This window comes from Poecilia reticulata, chromosome 5, assembly GCF_904066995.2.
Source record: "Poecilia reticulata chromosome 5, P_reticulata-male-v2, whole genome shotgun sequence".
Taxonomy (NCBI): Eukaryota; Metazoa; Chordata; class Actinopteri; order Cyprinodontiformes; family Poeciliidae; genus Poecilia; species Poecilia reticulata.
In genome coordinates, this window is record NC_088834.1 from 9,825,514 (window position 1) to 9,849,615 (window position 24,102).

The 24,102-nt window shown below is 38.7% G+C and overlaps 2 protein-coding genes across 3 annotated transcripts in view; both read left to right on the forward strand.

Moving 5' to 3' along the window:
• The window catches only part of LOC103464376 (A-type voltage-gated potassium channel KCND3-like), an 82,866-nt gene extending 78,691 nt beyond the window's left edge, over nt 1-4,175 (forward strand). The window contains exon 7 of the mRNA XM_008408426.3: nt 345-4,175. Coding sequence (XP_008406648.1) covers nt 345-582 — 238 coding nt within the window. The 3' untranslated portion in view covers nt 583-4,175. The remainder of the gene's footprint in view (nt 1-344) is intronic.
• A 5,015-nt stretch (nt 4,176-9,190) lies between these two features.
• Nucleotides 9,191-23,538, forward strand: inka2 (inka box actin regulator 2). Of its 2 annotated transcripts, none has more exons than XM_008408427.3 (2): nt 9,191-9,699; nt 20,400-23,538. In XM_008408427.3, exons 1-2 carry the CDS (start codon nt 9,628-9,630, stop codon nt 21,663-21,665), a joined length of 1,338 nt encoding a protein of 445 aa, XP_008406649.2. In that variant the 5' UTR covers nt 9,191-9,627; the 3' UTR covers nt 21,666-23,538. The 2 variants fall into 2 exon arrangements, with proteins under 2 accessions (XP_008406649.2, XP_008406650.2); XM_008408428.3 differs by lacking the exon at nt 9,191-9,699 and adding an exon at nt 18,829-19,043.
• Nucleotides 23,539-24,102: the final 564 nt, after the last annotated feature.

Below are 24,102 nucleotides of genomic sequence, written 5' to 3' on the forward strand. Positions count from 1 at the left end.
AAAATAAATTGTACTTGAAGCAGCAATAAATACGACACAAAAAGTTCTACACATAAAAGAAATGACAGGCTATGAAAGACAGATAAATGTCTTTGAATCCACGTCAAGAACTTTAAGTTTGGATGGAAAAACCACTTGATGAGATAAATTCAACATGCAGTTGAAAATTTTGCATGTATATTATATGACTAGTATCTATACAAAGTTTATGTGAGTTTTTAGATTTTTTTTGTTTATTTATCAAACACATGTCATTTAAAGTTCAACAAAAATTTTAAACTTTAACTTTCAAAATGAACTATTCAACAGCCACTCATTGTCTCTTTTTCTTTCTTCTCTAAAAGCCGCTCAAACCTCAATTTGAGAACTGACGAGAGCAAAAGGGTCAACTGCAAAAGCGGCCGCATCACCACGGCCATCATCAGCCTCCCTACGCCTCCCGCTTTGGTCCCTGACGCCGACGGCCTCCACGGGCCGCCGCAGAGAAGGCCGCCGCCGCTTCTGGGTCACACAGCGGCTCCCAGCATCCAGACCACAACAAGCTCTGCTGGTACCAACATCGTCAAAGTCTCAGCTTTGTGATTCCCAGCCAGGCTGATGTCACTCAGCAGGAGGCAGAGATAGAGAAGGCAGAGAAGGGACAGAGGAGGTAACACAACAGCTGTTGTTGAATGCACTGTGTCCCCTGCTCACAGGGTCGGCGATCAAAGAGCTGTGCTCCAGAACTGAGGAGAAATCACTCGTGGACTTTAGAAATTTGAACTGAGAATGTCGCACTTGTCATTTTGCGTATGTACTGTAGATACGGAGAGACTTGCTGCATTTCTAATAGTTTCTTAAATCAGATGTCTTACTGGTAAAAAAAAAAAAAAAAAAAGAACAAGAGATGTGCAGTTAGAGCCTCAGCACAGGCCGACACAAGCTAAGTTTAAAATGAAATCATCACAATGATATTTGTTGACTTTAAATATTAAAGACAGATAAAGATGTTGATTGTGTTTATTGTAATTTTATTGCTCTTGTTTGTGCTCTGTGTTGTGTTAAAGTACTTTTGGCCTCAAAGATGTATTAGAAGTTTTCTTTATTCTTTCAATTCACATTGCCCAAACCTGCTGACTGTCTTAGTTGCCTTGGACTGGACTCTAAATCCTTCAAACTCAAGGAAATGTCTAAGAAAGTGTTACACTAAACACTCATGGAAAAAAGTGTTCATCCTTTAACCAATTTCCTCAAATTTTTGTTATTTTAAGCAAATTTCACAAAGATAACATGAGTAAATGAAAAGCAATTGCCACCTTAGTCTATTTACTGTTAGATTCAGCCTTGGCAGCAACAACTGCTATTAAGCTTTGAGTCTTTTACTTCAAATGAATTAACTTCAATCCGTTGTTCATTTAAGAAATATTTTTAATTCAACTACACTGGAGCACTGGATTTAAGTTTGGATTTTGACTAGGCCACACAAAAGCTTTTATTTTGTTGGGTTTTTTTTAACAATCCAGCTCCAGAGTGAGATTGAGCTTAAGGCTGCATAATTTCTGAAAGAAAAAAATTTTTTTACATCCATTACGGCGAGTCAGTGAGGTCTTGAAATGGCACAGAAAATACTGAAGGAATCCATGAAAGGGACAATACCTTTCCTCAACAGCATAACTCTTTTTGATGAAAGTTTTATACATTTTTTAAAAAGAGGATTGAGGTGGATATTGGGCACAAACATGTTCAAGTTTTATAATGCTGTGGTTGCAATTAGTCATTCGAATAAACACTGTAGTTCTAAAATAACTAATGATGTATGAAGTTTTGAAAGAGAAGCACATGTTTATGTGGTTTATACCCTTATATAAATATTTCAAATTCAGATTACAGATCTATTAATATCATTCAACTTAAATCAAAGAAAGAAAAAAAATCATTTCTAAAACATTTAAAAGGAAATTCTGGACATTAAAAGGTTCATTATTACTTTTGTAAGATTTTTTTTCAGTATCTTTTAACAAGCAAGTTTATGTCATAAACAGATAAGAACATCCAATAAAAACATTCAGACTTTTTTTTTTATTTCATTTTTGCAGTGGCACAAAGGATGCATTTTGTGACTTCAGCATTACTTTGTTACATGTTTCTCTAATGTGCTAAAATCTTGAGAAGCTCTTAAGTTTCAAGACTATCCACAGAGTAGCTGCTCATTTCTCTCTCTCATGCTGGATGTCTAATTCTGGTCAAAGTTATGACTACTAATGAAGTATTCTTGACTAATTAGTGCTTAGATTTTATTTCACTTGGATGGCTTTTTGCTGTCGAGCCATTTACATGCTGGGCTTTGTTCTCCATCATGCTTTAGAATGCAGAGATCACCAAAATGTGCTTGGGCTGCACGAAGGATTAGACATGGAGGACATTTTAATAGCACTCTTTATTCATGATAGTACTTTCAGGAGGTTTGGAAGAAAGTCCACTTCCCTGGATGGCAAGCGCCCACACGAATGGATCGTCAAGATGCTTCCATGCCGGCACTATACAGTGATTGTGGTGGCTTTCATTGATTTTACAAGTTTCCCAAATAATTTGTAGCAGTAGTAGGTTTTACTGTGTGAAGATGCACTTGCCCCCACTTGCTGATGGTGTTTGATGAGCTCTGCGCCGGGTGCAGCACATTTTTGTAGCAAACCTCCAAAGAGGAGATGGTTCTGGTGCTTTAGGACACTCATGGATGTCCTGAAGTCTTCTTGATTACTGGTGTATTTCTCACACTACAGTTTCAGACAACATTTCTTTCAATTCTTCATATATGTAGCAATATTTTAAGGCAGAGGAATAAATGAACTGCTGTTTGGTGGAGGTAACAATTGGTAACACAGTAAGACAATAGTTTCAACTCAAGCACTCATTTCCCCCTCTTCTGTGGCAATCATGCTATTGATTAAACTGATCAGAGAATTACAGCTCTGTCGTAAGTTTACATGTGCTCACAAGATGACTCCTCATCACAAAAGCTGAACATTTGTGTCACTGCAAGAACTTTTTGCCATGCAAAACCATAACATAGATGTTTTTGTTGAAGCCCAATGTGTTATTTTCTGGTCTAGCTAAGGATTTTTTTTCCTTCTACAGCAGCTGAACAACTAAAAGATTGAATGTGAAACCTTACAACTGGGAAAGAGGAGATTCAAGTTAAAATTCACTCCTTGCCTGCACCTAACTTTCCTCTAATTTCAACTTGTTAATAAGAAATTCTCCAAGTGCAGCAGGTAAAAGATATCAATGCTGGTTATGCTGCAAAAACCCAAGAAATAACCCTGGAGGAGGTAGAATTTGTTTTAACAATGTCAAACATATAAAGAGACTTATTTATAATCTGAAGGACGACAGCATAGAAGTTTCATAACACAGGCAGAAAATGAGTGAAAATTCCTGGATTTTTCTATATCAACATGCTGCATAATGATGATCATTTGAGCTGTTGTTTAAGCTAATTTGTGAATATTTGCCAACTGTGATGCAGTTATTTGTTTCAAAAAGTGTGTTAATTCACCTTTAAGTTTGCTTGGTTTGCAGTAGAAAATGCTGCTTGAATTATTTAATGTATTGAATCAATCATGAAGTGAAGGTGTTTTTGCAGTGTTGGTGTATTTTATGTTACTTTTCTGTGTTCCGCCACATCATAGATAAAATTTGTGCCAAAACTGATCACTTTTCTATCTTCTGTACAAAACAAAACAAAAAAACAAAGCAAAGTTCTTCTGCCACTTTGAACAATATTAAAAGTCCTTTAAATATGTTTTTTTTTGACACTGTTAACATTTAAAATATTAAGTGTCAGTTGAGTCATGACATTTATAAACAATCACAACTGGAACAAAATCTTCATATTAAGGCTTTTTATAACATTTTGCATCACTTTCAACAGTTTAAGGGAAAAGTGCCGTCCTCATGTTAAAGTGACTAATAATATTCTTCCTTCTCTGATAGATTAACCTTTAAACGCATCATTTGGTCACTTTTTAAAAGTCTTGGCACTCCTGTTTGTGTTTTTCTTATAATTTTTCCTTTCAAACTTAACTTTTCTGTCCTTTTGGTGTGTATACAAGATTGTGTCTGTTTGTTTGTTTGTTTGTTATAACAGCTTTGAAGTGCCAGAGAAAAATTAAAATCTGTCACAGAAATCAAACCTCGATTTTCTTCGTCTGTCACATTCTTTCAGCAGTTCACAGAGCTTGATATGGTGGAACTATATTTTTCACTGTCATTTATGATTAAAGTAGATAATCCCAGCCAAATAAAAACTTTGTGTTCTGACTTTGATGAATGCAATTAATAAATCCAGCTAATCTATTCTAGAAGAAATCCTGTTCAAATGTCTTTGTCATCATGTTCCTTTGTGTTTCGTTCAGATTCCTGTGTGCTGATTATTCACTTTCTCTCCCCTCTCCCTGTTTTGCTTTCCTCCTCAGCTGTTCCAAATCCCCCTGGCCAGCTCACCTGCATCCAAAATGACTCACATTCACAATTTAAATACCATATTATGCATTTTCAGATAATTATTTGTTTGAAAATGAAGTAGGCAGAAATGTAAACTCATTTAAGCCCTCCTGAGAAAGTTTAAAAATGATCATAACCGTCTCAAATAAAGCTGGATGAGGACTTTATTTTATTTGAAAGATTTTTACACATCTTTACCAGAGGTGAAAATTAAGGATGATGAACACTCTCCGGAAACATAGCAGATGAACTTACAAACAGAAGAAAAATGTAACTGCAGTAAGTTGTACCTGGTTGATATGATGCACCAGGTCCGAGGCACGTTATGTTTCTGAAACTCTTTCATGTGTTGAACCAGGTGTGTTGACTACGCGCTCTCTCAACCACATGTGTGACTCCGGTGATCTCTGTGCAGCCTGAACCCTGTTATTAGTGGCTGTCTGGCAGACATCATCGCACGCAGGAGGAGATGACTCAAACACAGAGTTAGGTCAGCTGAGAGGCAAACATGCACATGTCAAGCTGCTTTAAACAAATCCGTTTTATTGTCAAGGAGAAGCAGCTCAAGGATAGAGAAAACTTGGTCTTCTGTTTTAGTCATTTGCTGTATAATCTGTTATTATATACACAGAATGTTAAAAATAAGTTTGGCAACTGGAAGAAAACATGGAATGTAATTTGTTTTGATCTTGAAGTGTTTTATGTTGAATAGTCTAAATATATTTGTCATTTATTATTTGACTGTTCTGTCTCAACTTATATTAGAATTTATTCAAGATAAAATTATAAAACCATTTTTTTCTTCCAGCAAACATCTGTCCTTTGACATAATCATTGGAAAATGACACTTCTATAAGGGCTATAAGAGGGACAGACACGTAACCAGCTTTAAAAAATGGATATAAAATTCAGTAAGTTTATGCTAAAAAAATTGAACAATTTGCTTATTGTGAGATCTGTAGTGAGTAAAATAAACCTTTAGATGGCAGCACAATAACAGCTTTGGTAGAAAGAGCCATTCATATTGTTGAGATTCATATTAACTGATTGGAATGAACAACTAGTGCCTGACTCTACAGAAATGAATCTGAAAACTTTGCAATTGCTATTTTCACATTCAGAAGCATATATGACAATGTAATAATCAATCAGAAGGAATTCTGGGAATTAGTAATAAAAAGATTTTTAAAAAGTTACATACGTCTTATTCAAAAGATTACCAGACAAACTTTATTGTCTTTAAATTTAAATTATGTATTACATAAATAATCACAATTACAAACCCCACGTCTCTAAAAAAAGCCGGTCAGACCTCAAAGCTAAAAAGATCTCAACCTTTTCTCTGTAGTGTGGTTTTATCCCAGATAAGATTAGTCAGTCATAACATCAAATTTTCAATGTTTTAAGGGTAAAATGTACAATTTTGTTCTTCTTCTTCTTTCACGTAACAATTGTTGAATTATATGGTAACGGAATATAAACAAAAGGCCTGTCAGTTTGTCCTTTCTGTTGTGCATTTCTACCTGTGTTTTCACCTGTCAGACATTACGTCAATTCAGTATTTGATACTCATGTTCAAAGTATGATCATACGTCATCCTGTTCATAGAGGATACGCTTTATTATGGCTTCTCTCTAAAATGTGTGAAGTGAAAAGAAATGACATAACACAGAATATATTGATGAATCTCAAATTGGAACTTCTCAAACTGGTCAGTTTTGTCAGCATGCAGTGATTTACTTTAGCTAAATGCATTACACTCAGAGCTGATACCAGTTGCATTAACAGTGAAGAAACCAGTAGCTCCTGGTTTTAAATTACTTCTTTAGTTTTGTTTAATGCCAAAACACACAGGATGTGTGTGGGTGTATGAAGGTGTAATGACTTAAAGAATGCAGACTCTCCTCCAACAGTATGGTTTTACTGTAAAGTATAATGAAGCTTTGTCACTTCTTAATCCAGTTTTGGCCTGAACACAAAACTCTTACTCTGAATGAGTCACAATAAGGATTACAAAGTCGTCTCAAGTCAGACAGTTGGTGCTGCTGCTCAGTCTGTCCCGGTATCAACGCTGAGCGATCTGAAAGCATGTTTCCTTATCCAGGGCGGTGGACATGCTGACAGCTGGGAGGAAGCGAAGGGGAAAGATCCTGGACAAGAAACAGCTGCAGGTTGGGGTCTCAGTTAGGCTGAATCTATCCTGTGAATCACAGTGAAACTTGTCTGAAGAGACAACACTGAGATGTGTCACCATCTCAGTGTTGACTTAAAGAAAACACCAAGCCGGACCTCAGTTTTAACACCTCCAGCATTTATTTTTGAAGGGGATGAACTTTTATTACCCGTCAGAACTATTTATTCAGAGTTTTATACTATAAACATTCGTCAGTCTGCGAGTGGTTAACCAAATTCAATCTGCAAAAGGGAGAAAAGACCTTTGGTAAACAAGAAATCAAAAATACTTCAGTTTTCTGTGTCATTCAACTAACAGACATTGAATGTTTGATTACCTGAGTATCATTAAAGTACAAGACCTTTGCTTAAATAAACACTTACTCAATTTTGTTTCATCAACAGTTTATTTTTGACCTTTTTTTTAATTCAGGGGAAAAGGGAAATTAGTTGTTTAGAAGAAAATTGTTATCTGATGTATGCTGTAAACATTGTTCATGTCTTTCTCTTGTAATACTGTATTTCCTGAAGGAATTGGGTTCAAAGTTAGAATAAATAAAGTGGAAAAAAAATGCTTCCTGTTTCTGGAAGACTGTGCTTTCCTGCAGCTTTGCAGTAAATAGGTTGTGTGCTGATCACAATCTGGTTCTATTCACCTGCATAGAGCACACGTCTTTTCTCTATAAGCTACTTTTATTTTTCTAGAAAGCTTGCTACTCGTTTCTCCACCTTCTCTCTAACAGGGTCACCATTTTATTTAAACTTGATATCTTTATCTGTTTGTAATGTCCTAATAAGTGTCATTAGGACAGCCTAGTGATAGTAAAAAAGTTGCTAACCACAAATAAAATGACGTGGATACAGTTTAATACAGAGAAAAATGTCAGCTTTAAACCTTTAAAGTTTTATGATGGCTGACAGAATCAAAACCAGTTAAATCTGTTGTGTTTATTCCCCATCTGCACAGCAGATTCAGGACGTCTTTATTGGTCGGTCCATCTGGATCGTTGGGCTGAATTTTAAAACTTCCAGATGACAAAAATCAGGAGGAGGGCTGAAAGCTGAGAGTTTCCCTCATTCTTTAGTTCACCTGTGAAACTTCATTCAGTATTTTACTTCTAGGGGTCTCATAAAACAGACACTCCATGCAGCAAAGAGTGAATTATTTGACAAAACTGAAAAATAAGATAAGAAATGAGGGGCAGAGTAATCTTTACATAATATTTAGTGTGAATTGTGAGTCACACCCAGAATACATACACTTATATTTAATCATGTAAAAAAAAAAACATATGTAGATATTAAAAGTTGTTAAGCCCTCTGGTGTCAATACTACGTTGCTGTAATTTCAGCACAAATCTTTTGAGAAATGTCTCTCCCTGCTTTACACACCTAAAAACTTAACTTTTTCATCCAGTTCCCATTTGGATTTAGGTTTAGACTTTCACTGAGCTTTGTTTAAAAATAAATATACTTTAATATAATGACAAAGAAGAGATTAATGATAATAAATGTGTCATTAACCCTTTGACAGGTTTTCTTCCAGGATTATCCTGTGTTTAGCTGCATCCATCTTCCTATGAGATCTTACCATATTCTCCTTCTTTGCTAAAGAATAGCATTCCCTCAGCATGATGCAACAACCACCGTGTTTCACCACAGGGATGTTGTTTGGAGGGTGATGTGTTGATTTGAGTTTGTGCCACACATTGTGTTTCACAATATAGGAAGTTCAATACTGCTCTGTTTTGTCCAGCACTTTCGTTAGGAACTTTGTCACTACATGAAACACATTCTACAGATTAATTACATTGAGATTGCTTGAAAGCATTTATTTCTGTTAATTGTGATGCTTTTCCACTTACAGTAAATGTAACTTTTCCAAAGAGAAGAAGAGATTCATAGAATCATTATTAAATTCACCCACCTGAGCTGTGAATGTCTGCTGCTCCTCCAGTGTTACCTCGGCTTTCAGATGAAAAGAGGGTTTTAATGTTTGCATGGCAGTGTATTGTACCTGGTTGGATTATTTAGGCTTTTTTTTTCCCTCTCAGCATTTTTCAGGGTAAGCCAGACAGGTCAGCTCCCCTATTAAACATCTCCTTGAGATGTTTAATAGGGAAGAATTAATATGCTGCCAATGCAATCTTTTCAGCTGACTGGAGGAAGATAAACATCTTCCAGACTGCCTGTCCTGCATATACAATTCTTTCTTCCCCGCCAATAAAATCTCAAATCCAAGCCAGTGAAACAAAAGCTCCAGGATCAGGTGTTTCCCTTCAACGTCTGCAGAGAAGGTGGCCAGGAAACTGTCTCTATAGCTCCTTTTATGACACAGTTATTATGGAAACATCCTCCTTTAATTTCTTACACCAACAGAGTCAGCAGAATCTGTAAATCTATAATTACATAGCACATTTATATATCATATTTGATTGAAATACTTCCAGAGGTTTTGATTTTTCTACTTAAAGCTCCCTAAAATCTGTATAAGCTACAGCGGATAAATCTGCTCGCCAATGATAAATGATGGATTTCTGGTTCATCCTGGTTTGAATGAGATTCGCTCTGCTCTCAGAGGCTCTCTCATTGGAGGGAACCGGATGGGTAACGTAAGCGGCTGTCTAGAATGGTAAAATATGAGAGGAGGAGGAGAAACAGGAGATACACAGAGACTGGCAGAGGGAGACCATCAGCTTTACAGTGGGAGAGGAGGAACGGACCATCGTAGCCATAACACGGACGGACCTCATTATCATTTTTTGGAGTAAACACATTTTCGTCATCAGCGGCCATCGCGTCATTACGCGCATTCCTCAGCAGGATTTGCGCATTTTCTTTTTTTTTTAATTCCAGACAGTGCGCTGCTGATTTGAAATATCTCTGCACAGAGAAATAGCACCTCAGTCATGTTCGAGCTGGTGAAGCATTTTATCTGACACTTTTAAATTAAAAATAACAAAAATAAGTCAAATGGAAGAGCAGAACTCCAAACCGGAATCCAGAAACATGGACGCGTGTCTGAGAAGACTCAAGCAGGAACTGGTAGGTTCTGGTTAATACACCTCTGGTGTTTTTCTTTTTCGTTTTTTTTTCACAACTGAGCTATTTTAACTTACATGTCATTAAAAAGACGTGACAATTTAATAATTTGTCTTTAAATCAGAATTTGAGATTAAATATTTTTTGCCTTGTTGCAGACTGTATCCTGAAACAGTTCTGTATATCAAACTCTTATGCTTCTTTGGCTGCTGTTGTTTTTATTTGATTTAGCATGTGCACCTATTGCATGTAAGCTTTATGAATGCATTAACCTGCATGCTTAAGGCAGTGAGAACATCAGAGACATGTGCACACATCCCTGCTCATTGTCTGCACATCTGGGGCAGATGTTCCAAGCCCTAATGAGCTCAGCGTTGCCCCTTCTTCCCTGTCAGCAGGAGTCGTTTTTACCCTGCAAGGGTTTATAAATTCTTGAACGTTTAAAATATGTTTCATGCTGTTCACACATGTTGTAGTAAATGTGATTGATTTCCTGCGAGTTCAGAGGTGTGAGTACAACTGGCAGTCATGTTGAGTTTCATCACAACCTCATGTCCTGATTTGAATTTATTAGACTCCATTATTCAATATGTTAACATCTGTCCACTGGCGACTGGACGTGTTTGATCTCAGCTTGAGTTTTGCTAACTCTTTCCTCGTTTTGATATGAAAATCTGCGAGGGGAACCCTTGCGTCCAGAATCATCTGGCAGGGATGTGCAGTGGAGTCAGATTCAAAGGAGCATTAACTGGCACAGATTTCATTTGGAATCCACTTCAAAGCAAAGACAGATTTTTTTTTCTTCTCTTTCTCCTCTTGGGTCGGCCACCAGCCTGCTGAAAATCCTTGGATGGCTGTGTGTTTTTATATTTTTTTTAAAGTTTAATCTTCCTGACTGGCGGCTCCAAATTAGTCCCACGTCTGTGAAGTGGCACTTGAGGTGGCGCTGATGCCAGAGTGACGTGTTGTGTCATTGCTGTCGCATCCCAGTTTGGTAACATTGTGGAAGAAAGTGTCGTGCCATGCAGAGTATCAAACGAGAAGAACAGAGAGCAGATGCCGGTTAAAAACCGAGGCAGTGTCCCCCAGTAAGCAGACCATGTGGGGTGCAATCTGTTGTTCAGAAAATAAGGGGTGTCCATGCCAGGTTTGACAGTGTTTCTTCCACAGCGACTGGTCTCCATCTAATACTCGAACGAGAAGGAATCTATGCTCTGACTGCAAAATACACGTCAAAAAATCTGATAACAGACTTGTAGCTCACATGGATAGTGAATTATTGCACTACACCACTGTTATGCAATATTAAAGCATTATACATTTATTTAACATATTTTAGCAAGTCGTTGCAAATTTTGTGCCAGTTAAACCAGTGTTCCCTCATCCTGATCCATCTGGATCCACTGCCTGTATGTTTTTGAAGATTCCCTGTTTACCTGAGATGGTTAGGGACACATCTGAAGCACGCTGGTTCCTGACAAGGCGTGAAACCAGAAAGCAGTTTTTGATTTGGGCAAAATTCACCATTAAATGATACGTCTCTCAGCTTGATTACTTTCTCGTTCTTGCAAAACAGCTTCATTTGATTGCACTGCAATACAAGAGTATAATTTCTAACGCTGTGGAAGACAATGCAGTTTATTTCTCAATAAGGGGATTTCACAATTTAAGGAAGCACCCTGTTAATCAGACTGAATGGTCATTTAGTTTCAGCTCATTACTGACTCTCCCTTTATACTCTCTTTTTAATGTGGGGAGGGGATGAGATGTTGTCAGCAGAAAGCAGCAGGGAGTGATATATCCATCCTGGAAAACATTAAGCAGAATCCAAGAAGTTGCTGTAATATTTTCAAGGCAGAGTTTTTATTTTAAGCTGGAACAATCTGCACAGCGACCTGTGTTCAGTTCATTTCTGTCCACATAACAATACAAAACCAGACAGTTCAGGTGATCATGTAGTTAGTTGATAAAAGTTATATACGTACGGAAATGTAGTAGATTTTATTGAGTGACTGACTATGGAGGAATCCTCCTGTATAGGCATGTTGTGTGAAACTGAATGGAAATAGCAAAAGAGTGTGAAGACAAACATATCAAAGCTTAATCAAGGTGTCAAACATACCAAAACATGGACAAATAACTTTAAAATTGATGATACATACCATAACATTCATTTATTTTGTATATCAGTAACAGTTTTAGTTGTAAACAGACACAATTAATTTATTAATCAGAAAATATTGTTATTAAAATCATTTTGACACTCCCTAAAGAACAAGAAGTGCATTGTGTTTCTAAACTCAGTAATTATGATTAATAAATTCAGCATAGACCAAAGCAACTATTAATAAGCTATTTTTTTTTCCATCGTTGAGCAGGTACATTGATCTATTCTGCCATGCTGTAAAGTGAGCATAGTAAAGTCTGCAGTTTCAAATAGGACTTTAAATGCAATTTTCAAAAAATGTGAGAATGGCATTTAAAGTCCTGCTGAACCCTGTGAAACTCACAGCTTTAGCTTTAGATAAAAGCGCTTTAATGTTGTAAAGGGTCAGCAGTACCAGTCTGTGTAGGTCAGAGTCAGGTCATCCTCAGACATCTGACCCTTACACCGACAGGGTTTAAGGCTATTTTTTTCCTAACTTCTTGGCTCAGTCAAGCTGCCAACAGCCTTTTTCCTACAAATCCATTTTCTAGTCAGGAATGTGTCGTTGTCGTCGCTCTTCTTTCTTCTTGAGAAAAGTCTGTCAACATCACTTTGTTCTTTTAACTAGGCTCTTATTCATTGTGCAGACAGCAGTGAGACATTTTCAAACGCATGCATGAATCATGATTCTTATAGCAGACAAAGAGTCATTAAAAAAATAAAGCATAAGCCCTTCTTGTCTACTCAAAGATAAAAAATACAAACACTGACATATTTTTGACTCATGTTGTCTAAACGTGGGGTTTACACCTGTCTAACAACACTACTGAAGACACCGAAACACAGATCACAGCTTTCCACTATCAGCACTGCTGAGGTAGATTTATATTTATTATCATCTTTTTTTCCTGTCATACCTGAGGGGAATTTCTGAGCCAACTATCACTGGAATTCAACACCAAAGCCAACAAACACAAAGTCATTAATCTAAGAGAAACACCAGCAGAAAACCTGTGGAACCTTCTGGAAAGTTTCACCTTTGCTACGTTTGGGCGTTGAATCAGAAAACATTTCACAAAGCAAGGTAGTGGTTTCACTCTAAGTCCGTTTGTTTTGTTCCTCCCTCGTGGCTCCTGTTCTGCCTTTCCTTCCCCTCGGCTAAAATTGGCCCAGCTCTCGGTGGCAGCTGCGAGGTTTGCCTGGGTGATCATTGTGTTTGAGACGGAGCCACAAGCCTGTAACAAAGCATGTTTATCACTGTGGGCCAGAGTACATAACCTGTTTTTTTTTTTTTCATGGCTCACAAATTTGAATAGCCGTACCCAAGACGTGCCACAGTTCAGCTCTTTTTCTTGAGGGAGTTGAGTGGGTAATTATGCTGCTGCTGTGGCCACACATGGTGCATAATTAAGTCCAGTTCGTCCTTCTTTCATTTCTTTTGGTTTCTGATGTCATTGAGGTTTAGTGCAGTATTCCTTGTACATGTTTGCATCGCCATGCTGCTTGATACTGGCCTGCAGAAAATCTAAAATTGTTCAGCTATTAAGTTGGAAGCGCTTCATGATTACGTAAAGCAACCATAATTAGAGAAAAAGCAGTGAACGTGAAGAAATATTTGAACTATTTGAAGCTGTGTGTCTGATTTGCAGATAAAATAAGCCCCTGTAATATTTGCATCTGCTTTGGTTCTTTTTTTTTTTTTTCTTCGAAATCTCCTCTGGGAATGCAGCAGCTAAACCTCCCTCTTGTTCTTAGGGCTGTAGTGTTGTCTGCTCTTTGATACAGTTGGGTTTAACTGAGATTTCATGCTACAGGACAAAACAATAAATATGAATGGAAAAATCAACTGAATCAGTAAAGTTGTGGAGTGATTAAAGTATTTGTAGTTTAAAAGGATAATTCAAGGTTTATGAAGAGAGTTTTAGACTTGTCTCACTCTAAGGTGGTCCTTGTGTTCTATCTTTGTGTTTTTGACACAGTTTAATAAATCTTAGATTATACTTTAAATCATCCCTTTTCAAAGTAGCATCTAGTTCAAATGTGACCAGTTTACATTTTTTGAGATTTAACCTACAGATAATCCAGTAAAGTCCAGATTAGTTTAAAAAATGTAAATCTTCAAAGTCACCAACTCCAGCTACAGTAAACAGCACTTATTTCCTACAGTGCTATTACTATACACAGCACAGCAGGATGCCTCTTTCCCACTGACTGCACTTACAAATGAGCCATAGAGAACTTGTAACTTTTTTGAAGTGCCTGTGGTGCTCCCCTTGGGCCTTGCCACCATTTGCAGTGAACCATACTTCCCTCCACTGCTGCAAAATACTTTGTTAGTGAAAGTATTTTCACCAACGATTACTCACTCATAAGCTGATAAAGATCAATCACACTGAACAAGAAATGTCTACAGCAGTCTATTGAGGAAAAATGTTACAATGGCCGAATGAACGGCATTTGTTTTCTCACTGCCTTACTTTTCTACTCTGGTTACTCTGGTCTGAAAGGCTTTACATGTTCTTTTCTGAGTATTTGTTTTACACATGAAGATCTCTGCAGGCACACAACCTCCTGCCTCTATATCCAAAGTAAAACATCGTCAACTTCTCTGAGCAATGCAAAACTTGACGATGGTTCATCTCTGGGATTCTCTTCATTTGATTTTAAAGGAGTGTTACAAAGGTATTTGTATAATGATACAAAATAACAAACATCAAACACTTTGTGTATTCGTGAATATAATTTTTTTGGTACGCTGGCCCATTTAGTACAAATTGAACAGCAGTAATAGCTTCCTAACGTCTTGAAAAGTGAAGCTTTTCATCCTGAACGTCATCAGCAGTCATATCCATGCTCTTCAGAAAGTGCTTCTGTGATTTTTCACTCCTTTTGATGTGAGAGGGGGGCTGAGGAATTTCACAGCCCACACACACACATCGCTGACGTCAACTGAAGCGCCATCAAAGGTCTACGTAGGGACTGATGCTTCCAGTGAAGATTTGCAGCCAAGAAGACAACAGATAGAGTCCCACTCTGTCCCTGCTCCCCACATATTATCTGCCAAAGAGGATGATACGGATCCTAATCATCGCCAGCCTCCCACAGCAGCAGCGTCACTTCTGATGCTATAAACGAGCTCTCACAGGAAACAAGTCGTTAAACCACCTCCCTGTTTCTGAGAACACCATCACAGAGTCTAAGTGTTGGGCGGCAGGTTCTAGATGCAATTTTAGATTGGGTCTGAACTGATTTATTTTAAAGGGATAGTTGTGACTTTCTAGCCTCCCTGTGGTTCCTTTGGTGCTATAGTTTCTACCCAGGTAGAGTGGAGGTGTTCACTGCTTTAAAAAAGGTACATTTTAAAAAGGCATCAGGATGAGCCTGTGTCCCAGTTACTGTGGATAGATCCCCAGATAAACATTGAGTTGAGTTACATCAACATGAATGTTTCTGGTTTGTTTTTAAAGGTTAAAACCAATATCAAATATGTAATTGATTATATTAGTGCAGAATAAGATTAATATGATACATAATCTGCACCTACTAAGACAAAAACAGACTCAGAAGGAGGTTTGCAATGGCTGCTAAGATTATATTTATGTTTCACTTGCAGAGCTTGTCAAATTTTCCTCCTCTGTGAATTTCTCTGTGATATTTGGCTGCAGCTATTATTTTTATATCAGGTAAATGAATGGGATCAAAACGAATAATAGCTAAGGCTTCAGCTTTGTGCATGATTAGGCACCTGTTAGAAGGTGGGACTTACTTGGCACCAATTTAACATCTTGCCCTCAAACTTGATGTGCTAGAAGCAAGAAAAATGAGAAGCATAAGGACTCTGACAAGAGTGAAGCTGGGATAAAGAGATGACTGCAGAGCATTTCTAAAGTATCTATAAAAGTGGCCCAAGGAAGGAAAAAGTGTAGAAGCAGCAATACCCAGGCTCTTTGACGCATGTGAAAATGCCAACTGGGTTTGAACTCCCCATATTTAACTCTTCTAATTGAGCATCTGTGCCAGAAACTGGTGGAAATCGTTTTGAAACTACAAGCAGTAAGAAGTAGATATTTAAAATAAAAAATCAAAAAATGATTTGTTCAACTCTCACTCCCAGCAGATATTCATGGATAAAAACACCATCTATTCCTAACACACATTTGTCATGACATCGTGCAAGAGACATTTATGTCCGATGTTCTGTTGCTCAAATGATTCATGCTTGTTTCTGTCCTGACTGATGGCCCCTGAGGGCATTTTGACCAGAGTCACTCTAAAAGCCTTCATCACCAAAAAGGCATTCATTATCCTGAGCACAGTCATTTATTTTATTTCACTGAATGCTGTTCAGCACTGCCGCTGTGCTTCATCATCATCATCATCATAACCTCAGGCCCGTCCACAGCCACAGAGACCTTCTCTGTATCCAGACGGACAGTCCATTCCTGTTTTTGACCCACACAGCCTCGCCATTCATTTTTTAAATTTTGGTTGGATCTGGAGGGAGGGTTGAGTACATTAAATATGTGGTTGCTGGTCAGCTCCTTGCAAACAGGAAGACCTATTTGGGGCTGATGACCTCGGCCTCTGTTTACCCACCCTCCAGCCAATACCAGGCAACAGCAGTAAAAAGTCTCTATTTTGAAGCCAAAAACAAGAATTCTGTTTATTTTTCGTTCTGTTTTCCACTATTAGTGAATTTTCATGCAGTCATTCTGGTTTAAAGAGAAGACACAGAGTTCACTGAAATGTGACAAGCTTGAGCATGTTTGGAGCTCAGTATTAGAGGAAGTGTATTGCTTTGTTTATACTTCCCGCATTCTTACCAAATGCAGGAATTTGATGCATCTGTACACATATTCCAACTTCTTACCAAAAAACAATAAAGATCACACTGTTTTCTTAGATAAAATGGCTCAGAAGTTCTTAATAAGCTTTCATTCTGCACTAATTTAACTCTGGCGGCCTTTGTCCTTAAACACTGAAGCATTCTGCTCTTGATTGGCAATTATGTGCGCTTGGTCGACTCCACTGCAGCCAGAAGAAAAACGTGGGGGTTGACTGGGCTTCTAAAAAGAGATCTTCTCATTGAAATATATGCTTGATGGATTAAATCACTGAAATACTTGGAGGCTTAAGCGCATAAAGAAGACTTAGCTAAACTTTGCAAGACTGTCTTAATGATGCAGGCATTTCTGGGTGAGATTTCCTGCAGCCCAATTTCATTCCACTTCTCTTATTTAATAAGCCTTGACATATTTCTGCATCTTTTTCTACTACAGCAACTTCTGTAGGTTGTGTCAGGTCTTCTATGTCTTGTTCCTAATAGGCCCCTTAGCTGATTCACACATTGTAATCATAAGGGCTTCTGAAAATGTCTGTGACATTCATGCCAAAACTAGAAACTGCTGCAGGATATTATTCTAAAGTTGCCTTTTTAGCCTCTTGAGCAAATGTAAGGATGCAGGTTGAAAAGTCTGACATATTTGGGCCAGAAAGTTCAGCTCTGAAATGGCAGCAGAGGAGTGCCCAGAGTTAGTCAGCATAATGGGGCTTATTTTTTTATTTGTTCCCCAGAGTTCAGCATGAATCATTAATATTCCCTGAGAATAGAGCTGCCAGTAAACAAAGGCTGTGTTTTTGTAGATAATACTTGCATTTTGGGGATAATGCTATGGCTGTATGGGAGTGCTCCAGATTGCACTTCCAAACAGGTGAGGTTATTTTAGACAGCCTGAGAACAGTTGGCTTTTGAGATAATATTTCCAAAACAGATTTAATAAAATGAAGTGGTTTCACCAGCAGCTCAGAGTGCAGTAATCCCTGCTCCCTATATAAACTTTACTAAAGCCCCGTTTCTGCCTCGGATCCAACGGAACAGAGCTCTTTCTGTCATCTTGTGTTTCGTCTTGTTGATGTTTGATGTGGAGTAAAGTAAACCATGATTATCTGCTGATTCTCTGCCTCTCCCAGGACACAGACAATTATGGCAAATGAAGTCAGCCATATGTAGAAGGCAGGGAGACAAGAGACAGCCTGATTGTGCTAATTACATGTACCTTTACTGCCTAATTCAGAGAGCCAGCAGGAAGCTGGGAGGCTTTTATTCCCAGCATTAATGGCCTTATTATCTGATCTTCGAGGTGTTTCATGCACCCACTCATGTGTCATATGCCAGAGGGCAGGCAGGATTTTTAAACCGGGTCTTTACATTGTTTAAGTGTCAAGCTGAGGTTAAATAACAAGAAGTTGTACATGCTTATTACAGTTTTTAAAATGCACACATCAATGATTGTAATGATAGTAATTTTTCTAACTTTTCTGGTACAGGCTTCTTTTCTCTTTGCTCTTTTTTGCAAAGCTATATTAAATTGATAACATTCACGGTTCAATAATAATAAATAATGAACTCAGTTGCAGTCAACTTGCTGGTAAAATTAGCAAAGTGTGTGGCAGCATTTTTTGAACCCAGAAGAATAAACACAAATGAGAGAAAACAAGAAATCTTTGCTCTATTTAGAAAATTAAAAAGAAATGTCGATATTTTTCTTAAATCTAACCTTGTTTTTGTTGCCATTTTGCAAGACAGAAAGTAAGATTACAGATCTACAGTTAGAAATGAGGCAACTTTATGACAGTTCAATATTTTTTTTTAACCTTTTTTTAAGCTCTTTTCCCATTAAATCAGAAGCTATAACACCGACCGCCTCTCCCCCTCTCCATGTACTTAAGGCTTTTCTCTTTCTTTCCACTCTGTGAATAGCAGCCTGGTGTTGTTGTTCCCATATTACCCTCCTACCACAACCCGTGGTGTTCTTATGGTGTCATCCATAATTAAATCCATCAACAGTTTTCCCTTGAACATCCAAACATATGGTGAGGAATCCTTTCCCATCAGCCCCACCTCTCTCTGTTGCTGATCACCCGGCTGACTCTCACCACCCCTCTCACTTGCTGTCGCTCTTCCACCCCATCTCATTGTCAATCCATTTCTGCCTGACTGACCACCACTTCCATCGCCCTCTGAATGGGGATTATAGTCTAGACGGGCAGAGCTGATTGGCTGTGAAGCCCAACGGTGTCTCTGGTTTGGATGGGGATGACTATATATGGGGGCAGACTGATCAGTTTGAATGGTGAGCAACACTGACTGACTGGCAGAGGTGTAGGCTGACAGGGCTATCTGTATCTGCTGTCTGGTGAGGTAAGGCGGGGGTTTTCTAAAGTTTAGAATTTGTTCAGTTACTTGCATTCACAATAGCTACTTATCTCACTTATCTGTCAGTTATAGTAATTACTTTGGCAGTTTGGTTGATGCGGATGACAGTTTGTAGGCATGCTTCAGAAGTTTCACGTTGACTTTTCCCACACAGTTTGGCATGTTGTTGTAATTCTCTGCATTCTTACCTTCTTCCCACCAATGTTTTATTATTTTTAATAAGTGGGGCATGCCTACCTGCAGGCTGAGTCATCATCAAGTTGCTACTTTCAGCAGTGCATGCATGTTCACAATGTTAATATAAACCTGTTGTGTCAACAGTTTAAGGGAAAATTCAAACTCGCTGAGGAAGTTTGTAGAATCTTATGCTTGCAAGTTAAGACACAGGTCAGAGTGTCGCCTCTGGGCTTTTTTATCTGCCTTCAGGAGAAGACGGTTAGTCCAAGTCACATGGCAGAAGCACATGAGAGCAGGAAGAGAGAGAACAGGATAAAAGTATATTATTAGTGCTGGATTAGAGGGAACCAAGGTGGCTCAAATTAGCAAGCGAATATGTGGTGAAACAGATGGAAGGAGAGAAAAAGAAAATGAAGATAAAGAAATTGAGGAAGAACAAAGGAACTGCTGCGTTTTGCAGCTGTCACTGGTTGGGTCTTCTCATACGGAGGCCATATGGGATATCGTCATCCAAAACTAGGTCATATGACCACACATTTTAACTAGAAATGAGGAGCACTGGGTTGATCTGGTGGTTTCAAAACCTTGTACTCTTAGTATTTAATAAGCCTGTTTATAATGTCTAACATCTTTTTTTATGTTTATTGGTTAAAATCAGAGCATGTATTTGTTTTTTCTTACCTCAGTTTTTACACTGTAAGATAGTCAAAATATTTACATGCCTTGAACCTTTTTAGATTTTGTCACATTACAACAATAAACTTTAATGTCCAATACAAAGTATCCTGTAATAGTGATAGGACACCATAACTATTATAAAACATAACTCTAGCTGTACATTTAGAGTTGTTGTACCTCTATAAACTAGTATTACATTTCTGACAGATTCTTACTTACTTGAGAAAACCTGGAGTTTGCTCAAACCATCTCCCATCGTACCACCAATGTTAGTCAGCTTCCCTGTCAAAGAAAAGATTGCCACAGATGACCATGGCTTATGTGTGAATTGGTGCTGAGGTTTGTCATTGTAATATGACAAAATGAGAAAAGGTTGAAGAGTTAGAAATCATATGCCAAGGCTCTGTAACTACTAAAAGTTGAAGTAAAGTCTTTGCTGTTTTTAACCTCTCATCATTATTTCTTCTTTGCTCTCTTTTCTTGCAGCTGTCTATGAGAGAAGCTGGAGATGGCCTCCACGCTCAGATGAATTCAATGATGGGAGCTCTTCAAGAACTCAAGCTCCTTCAGGTCCAGACAGCACTGGAAAGCCTAGACATTTCAGGACGCCCGATTAACCGGGGAATCCCACATCCTGCTTCAGCTACCGCTCAGCTATCAGCTGCATCAGCTTTGGGTCTAAGTGAAAAGCACGAGTCTGTCCAAAGACCAACCAGAGGAATGCCAGAGGAACCCAGCACCAGTCCAGTGCCAAGTCTGAGGCTGTCCTTGGACAGCAGAAACTCCCTAAGTAGGGATGATCAAAGCTCATCAAGAAACAGAAGCAGCATGGGATTCTTCTCTTCTTCAGCTTCCAGTCTGGAGAGTGAGAGTGAGAGTGAAAGTCAAAGAAGTGGTACAAGCACAAGAAGTGAAAACAACATTGAGTCAATACCCAAAAGGTGGTCTGGCTACACTGCCCCTCAGGTAGACTTCTATGGACCAATGGTAGGAAACCCACCGCCAGAGCAATACCCTCATTCCCAGGCTCCTCGCCATGCTCAGGTGGTGGATCTGCCTGGGATCCTGTACAGCCTCTCCAAAGAGGGACCTTCTTTGGACAGCGACTACTCCCAGGACAGCGCCGACGATGCCAGCGACTGGACATCATCGCTCATGAGCCGTAGCCGCAACCGTCAGCCCCTAGTGCTGGGCGACAATGTATTTGCAGACCTTGTAGGCAACTGGCTTGACCTGCCTGAGGTGGAGAGAGAGGACGGAGAACACGAGGCAAGGAGGAAGAGAAGAGAGGAAAGGACAACAGAAGGAGGAGAGGATAGACCCGACACACCAGCCCACCCTCTTCGCCTCAGCCGCTCTCAGGAAATCTGCAAGAAGTTCTCGCTTACCACAAACATCTTCAAGAAGTTCCTGCGCAGCGTTCGGCCCGACAGGGACAAACTCCTCAAAGAGAGGCCTGGCTGGATGGCTCCAGAGTTGTCTGAGGGTGACCTTTTCAAAAGGCCTAAGAAAGCGGCTCCTAAGGCGTCAAAAGGCAGCTTTTATCTGCCCTTCTGGGCAAACGGACAGCAGGGCAAAGGCAGGCCATGTCCACATCTTGCCGAAGCCGAAAGAAAACAGCAACAGTACCAGCCCTTCCCCCAGTTCTACCAGCAACCATTCCCAGGCATTTATCTAGACAGGAGGCAGCCAGAGATGGGTCTGGAGAAAAGGCAACCCTTGTTTGACTATAACACAGCTGTGTGGGTCTAACAGTGAGTCTCGAGCCAAAAGGCTGCCAACGTTGCCAGACTGACTAGGAGACAGGTGCTGGGGGTACGAGCGGCTCTGATGGAAGGAGTGAATGGACGGATGAATAAGAGGCTGGGGTATAATTACATCTTTCAGAAATGATCTGGTACACTTCCAACACCTCCAGCACATGTCCCTCTTGCAACTCAGAGATTATCAGGTCCAACAGTGAGTCTTGAACATTTTGTATGACAATCTGAGAGCCTTGTGTTCTACAAGTGACTGAAAATGTGCTGCAGCATGTCTGAGTCTTTTTCAGGATTTATGCTCAAGTTTTGTATTTTTCAGATGTCTTCACACACGTGTGCAAACGGATTGTCTGGTTGTCCCAGAAGATGGTACTTTTGACATAAACATCCTTCTCAGAATGTCACCAGAAACTTTATAAAAGCTACAACGGACATTTTTTTTATTGTTACACTCTCCAACATGACTCGCATTACATCTCTGCATCTATATATACAGCAACCACCAAGAGTCAAATTGCATTGTTACAGTTTCCATATGTGAAGCTGTTTACAGCTTCGACTGAATGCACTGCCACTAAAGAGTCCTGAGCTTCCTTTTGTTTCCAAAAAGGCTTTGGAAAGTCAGGTTTAACTGGACCAGCCTCGTTCACTCAGCTCAGGAATTAAAAACTGAAAAAATACAAGTAGACACTGCCACACTTCAATCAGTCTCAAATATAAGTTAGTAAACTCTTCCTTTGCTCAGACAGACACAATATGGTGCATGTTCATATTCAAGATGTGCACTAAATAAATGCTGCTGAGCTTAATTTCATAATGGACATAATCACTTTTCTTTTCAGTTTTGCTGACAGCATTTTTTCACAGTAAGGGGGAGGAGGTGAAAGATGGCACAGCCAATTGTGAACACTGGCTAACCGGCGGCCATCTGGTACCCGGTCGTTACTGAAAGCATGTCTGTGGCTTGAAAAAGTTGCAGAACAAGCTTGTTTAATCCCAGAGCTTTATGAATGATTGGGATTATAATGGTGGTGTTACATGTTGCACACATGCTGAACTGTAACAGAGCTGAAATAATAGATGGTTGGAAAAAAATTACCAGCAGCCATTAAAGCGATTTGAGGTTAACGTACCTGATGTATAGATCTTTGTACATAGCTGTCACCAAACAAACAGCGGCAATAAGAAGCACTTACTGTAATATGCCATTGCATGATTTTCATTATTCTGTGCAGATATGAATATTTAAAATACGGTCACAACATTGCATGTAAAGAATGCCACAGTACTCGGATTTACAGATATTACTTTTCATAAATAGCATCAACAGCTTTTATCGCAACCCCCCTCAGGATTACAGACCACACTGCCCACTCTCACTCACAACACTCTGCTGATATTTGGAGGACCACTGTTATGCAAGGACAATCTGACGTTCTTCACTTATTGTAGAAGAATATTTTATTTCTGTGTGTCTTAAGTGGGGTAACAGACAAACCATTTCAGCCAGCAGGGATTAGGCCTCAGAGGTCTTTTGAGTGTCTTGGCCAGAAGATCCATATGGCGTATAGTCTGTGTATTCAGGTCAATACATTCTGCTCATTCAGAGGGTCCAACACTCACACACACACATACAGATTTAGCTAAAACAAGACGCAGCAGTCTGAAATGTTATATCACTCAGTTTGTCTTTGTAATTGGAACATTTATTTCTTCTTGGTAAAAATGTTCTTGCGTGTAATCTTTTGTGATATTGTTGGTATTTTTCACCGGGGTTCTGCGAACCGTTTATAGTGTTTATGTGTCCTGTGTGCTGTAAATCTGTCACTGACTTTCATAAATTAAATCTGCTTTACAGAAATAAATGTTTCTCTGTGTTTTACTTTTTTGCTTAGAGAGAATTACAAAAGTACAACTTAAAAGTAACCTATGCTCTTCTGAGGTATTGTCAGCAATGTCACACATTTACTACAAATACAAATACGCCAAGATAAAAAATATATATATATTGTTTGTTTTTCCCGTGTCTTTTAATATTATGACAATCAGGAAAGAAGTTATATAAACTAACATTTGTTTAATTACATGTTACAATTCCATACAGAAGCTAAGACATAATGGCTTTTTAAATGTCTTTTCAGTTTTGCAGTCAATCATTATTTTGTTATGCATGGCTGGAGTTCAACAATGTTGCTCATGTTTACAAAACATAACCGCCAGGTTTGGGTTGGGACAACACAATGGATGAGATCAACATGACATAAATGTCACTGTGGTAAAAGTTTTACGTTTGAGATCAAATTTAAAGCTGCAGTCAGTGCAAAAACAATACATATTACATCAAGCACCTGCAGAAAAAATGACTAAGGTATAAAAATATGAAATCATACAGTACAGTTACTGTTTTCACACACAGTTTATACTGTATT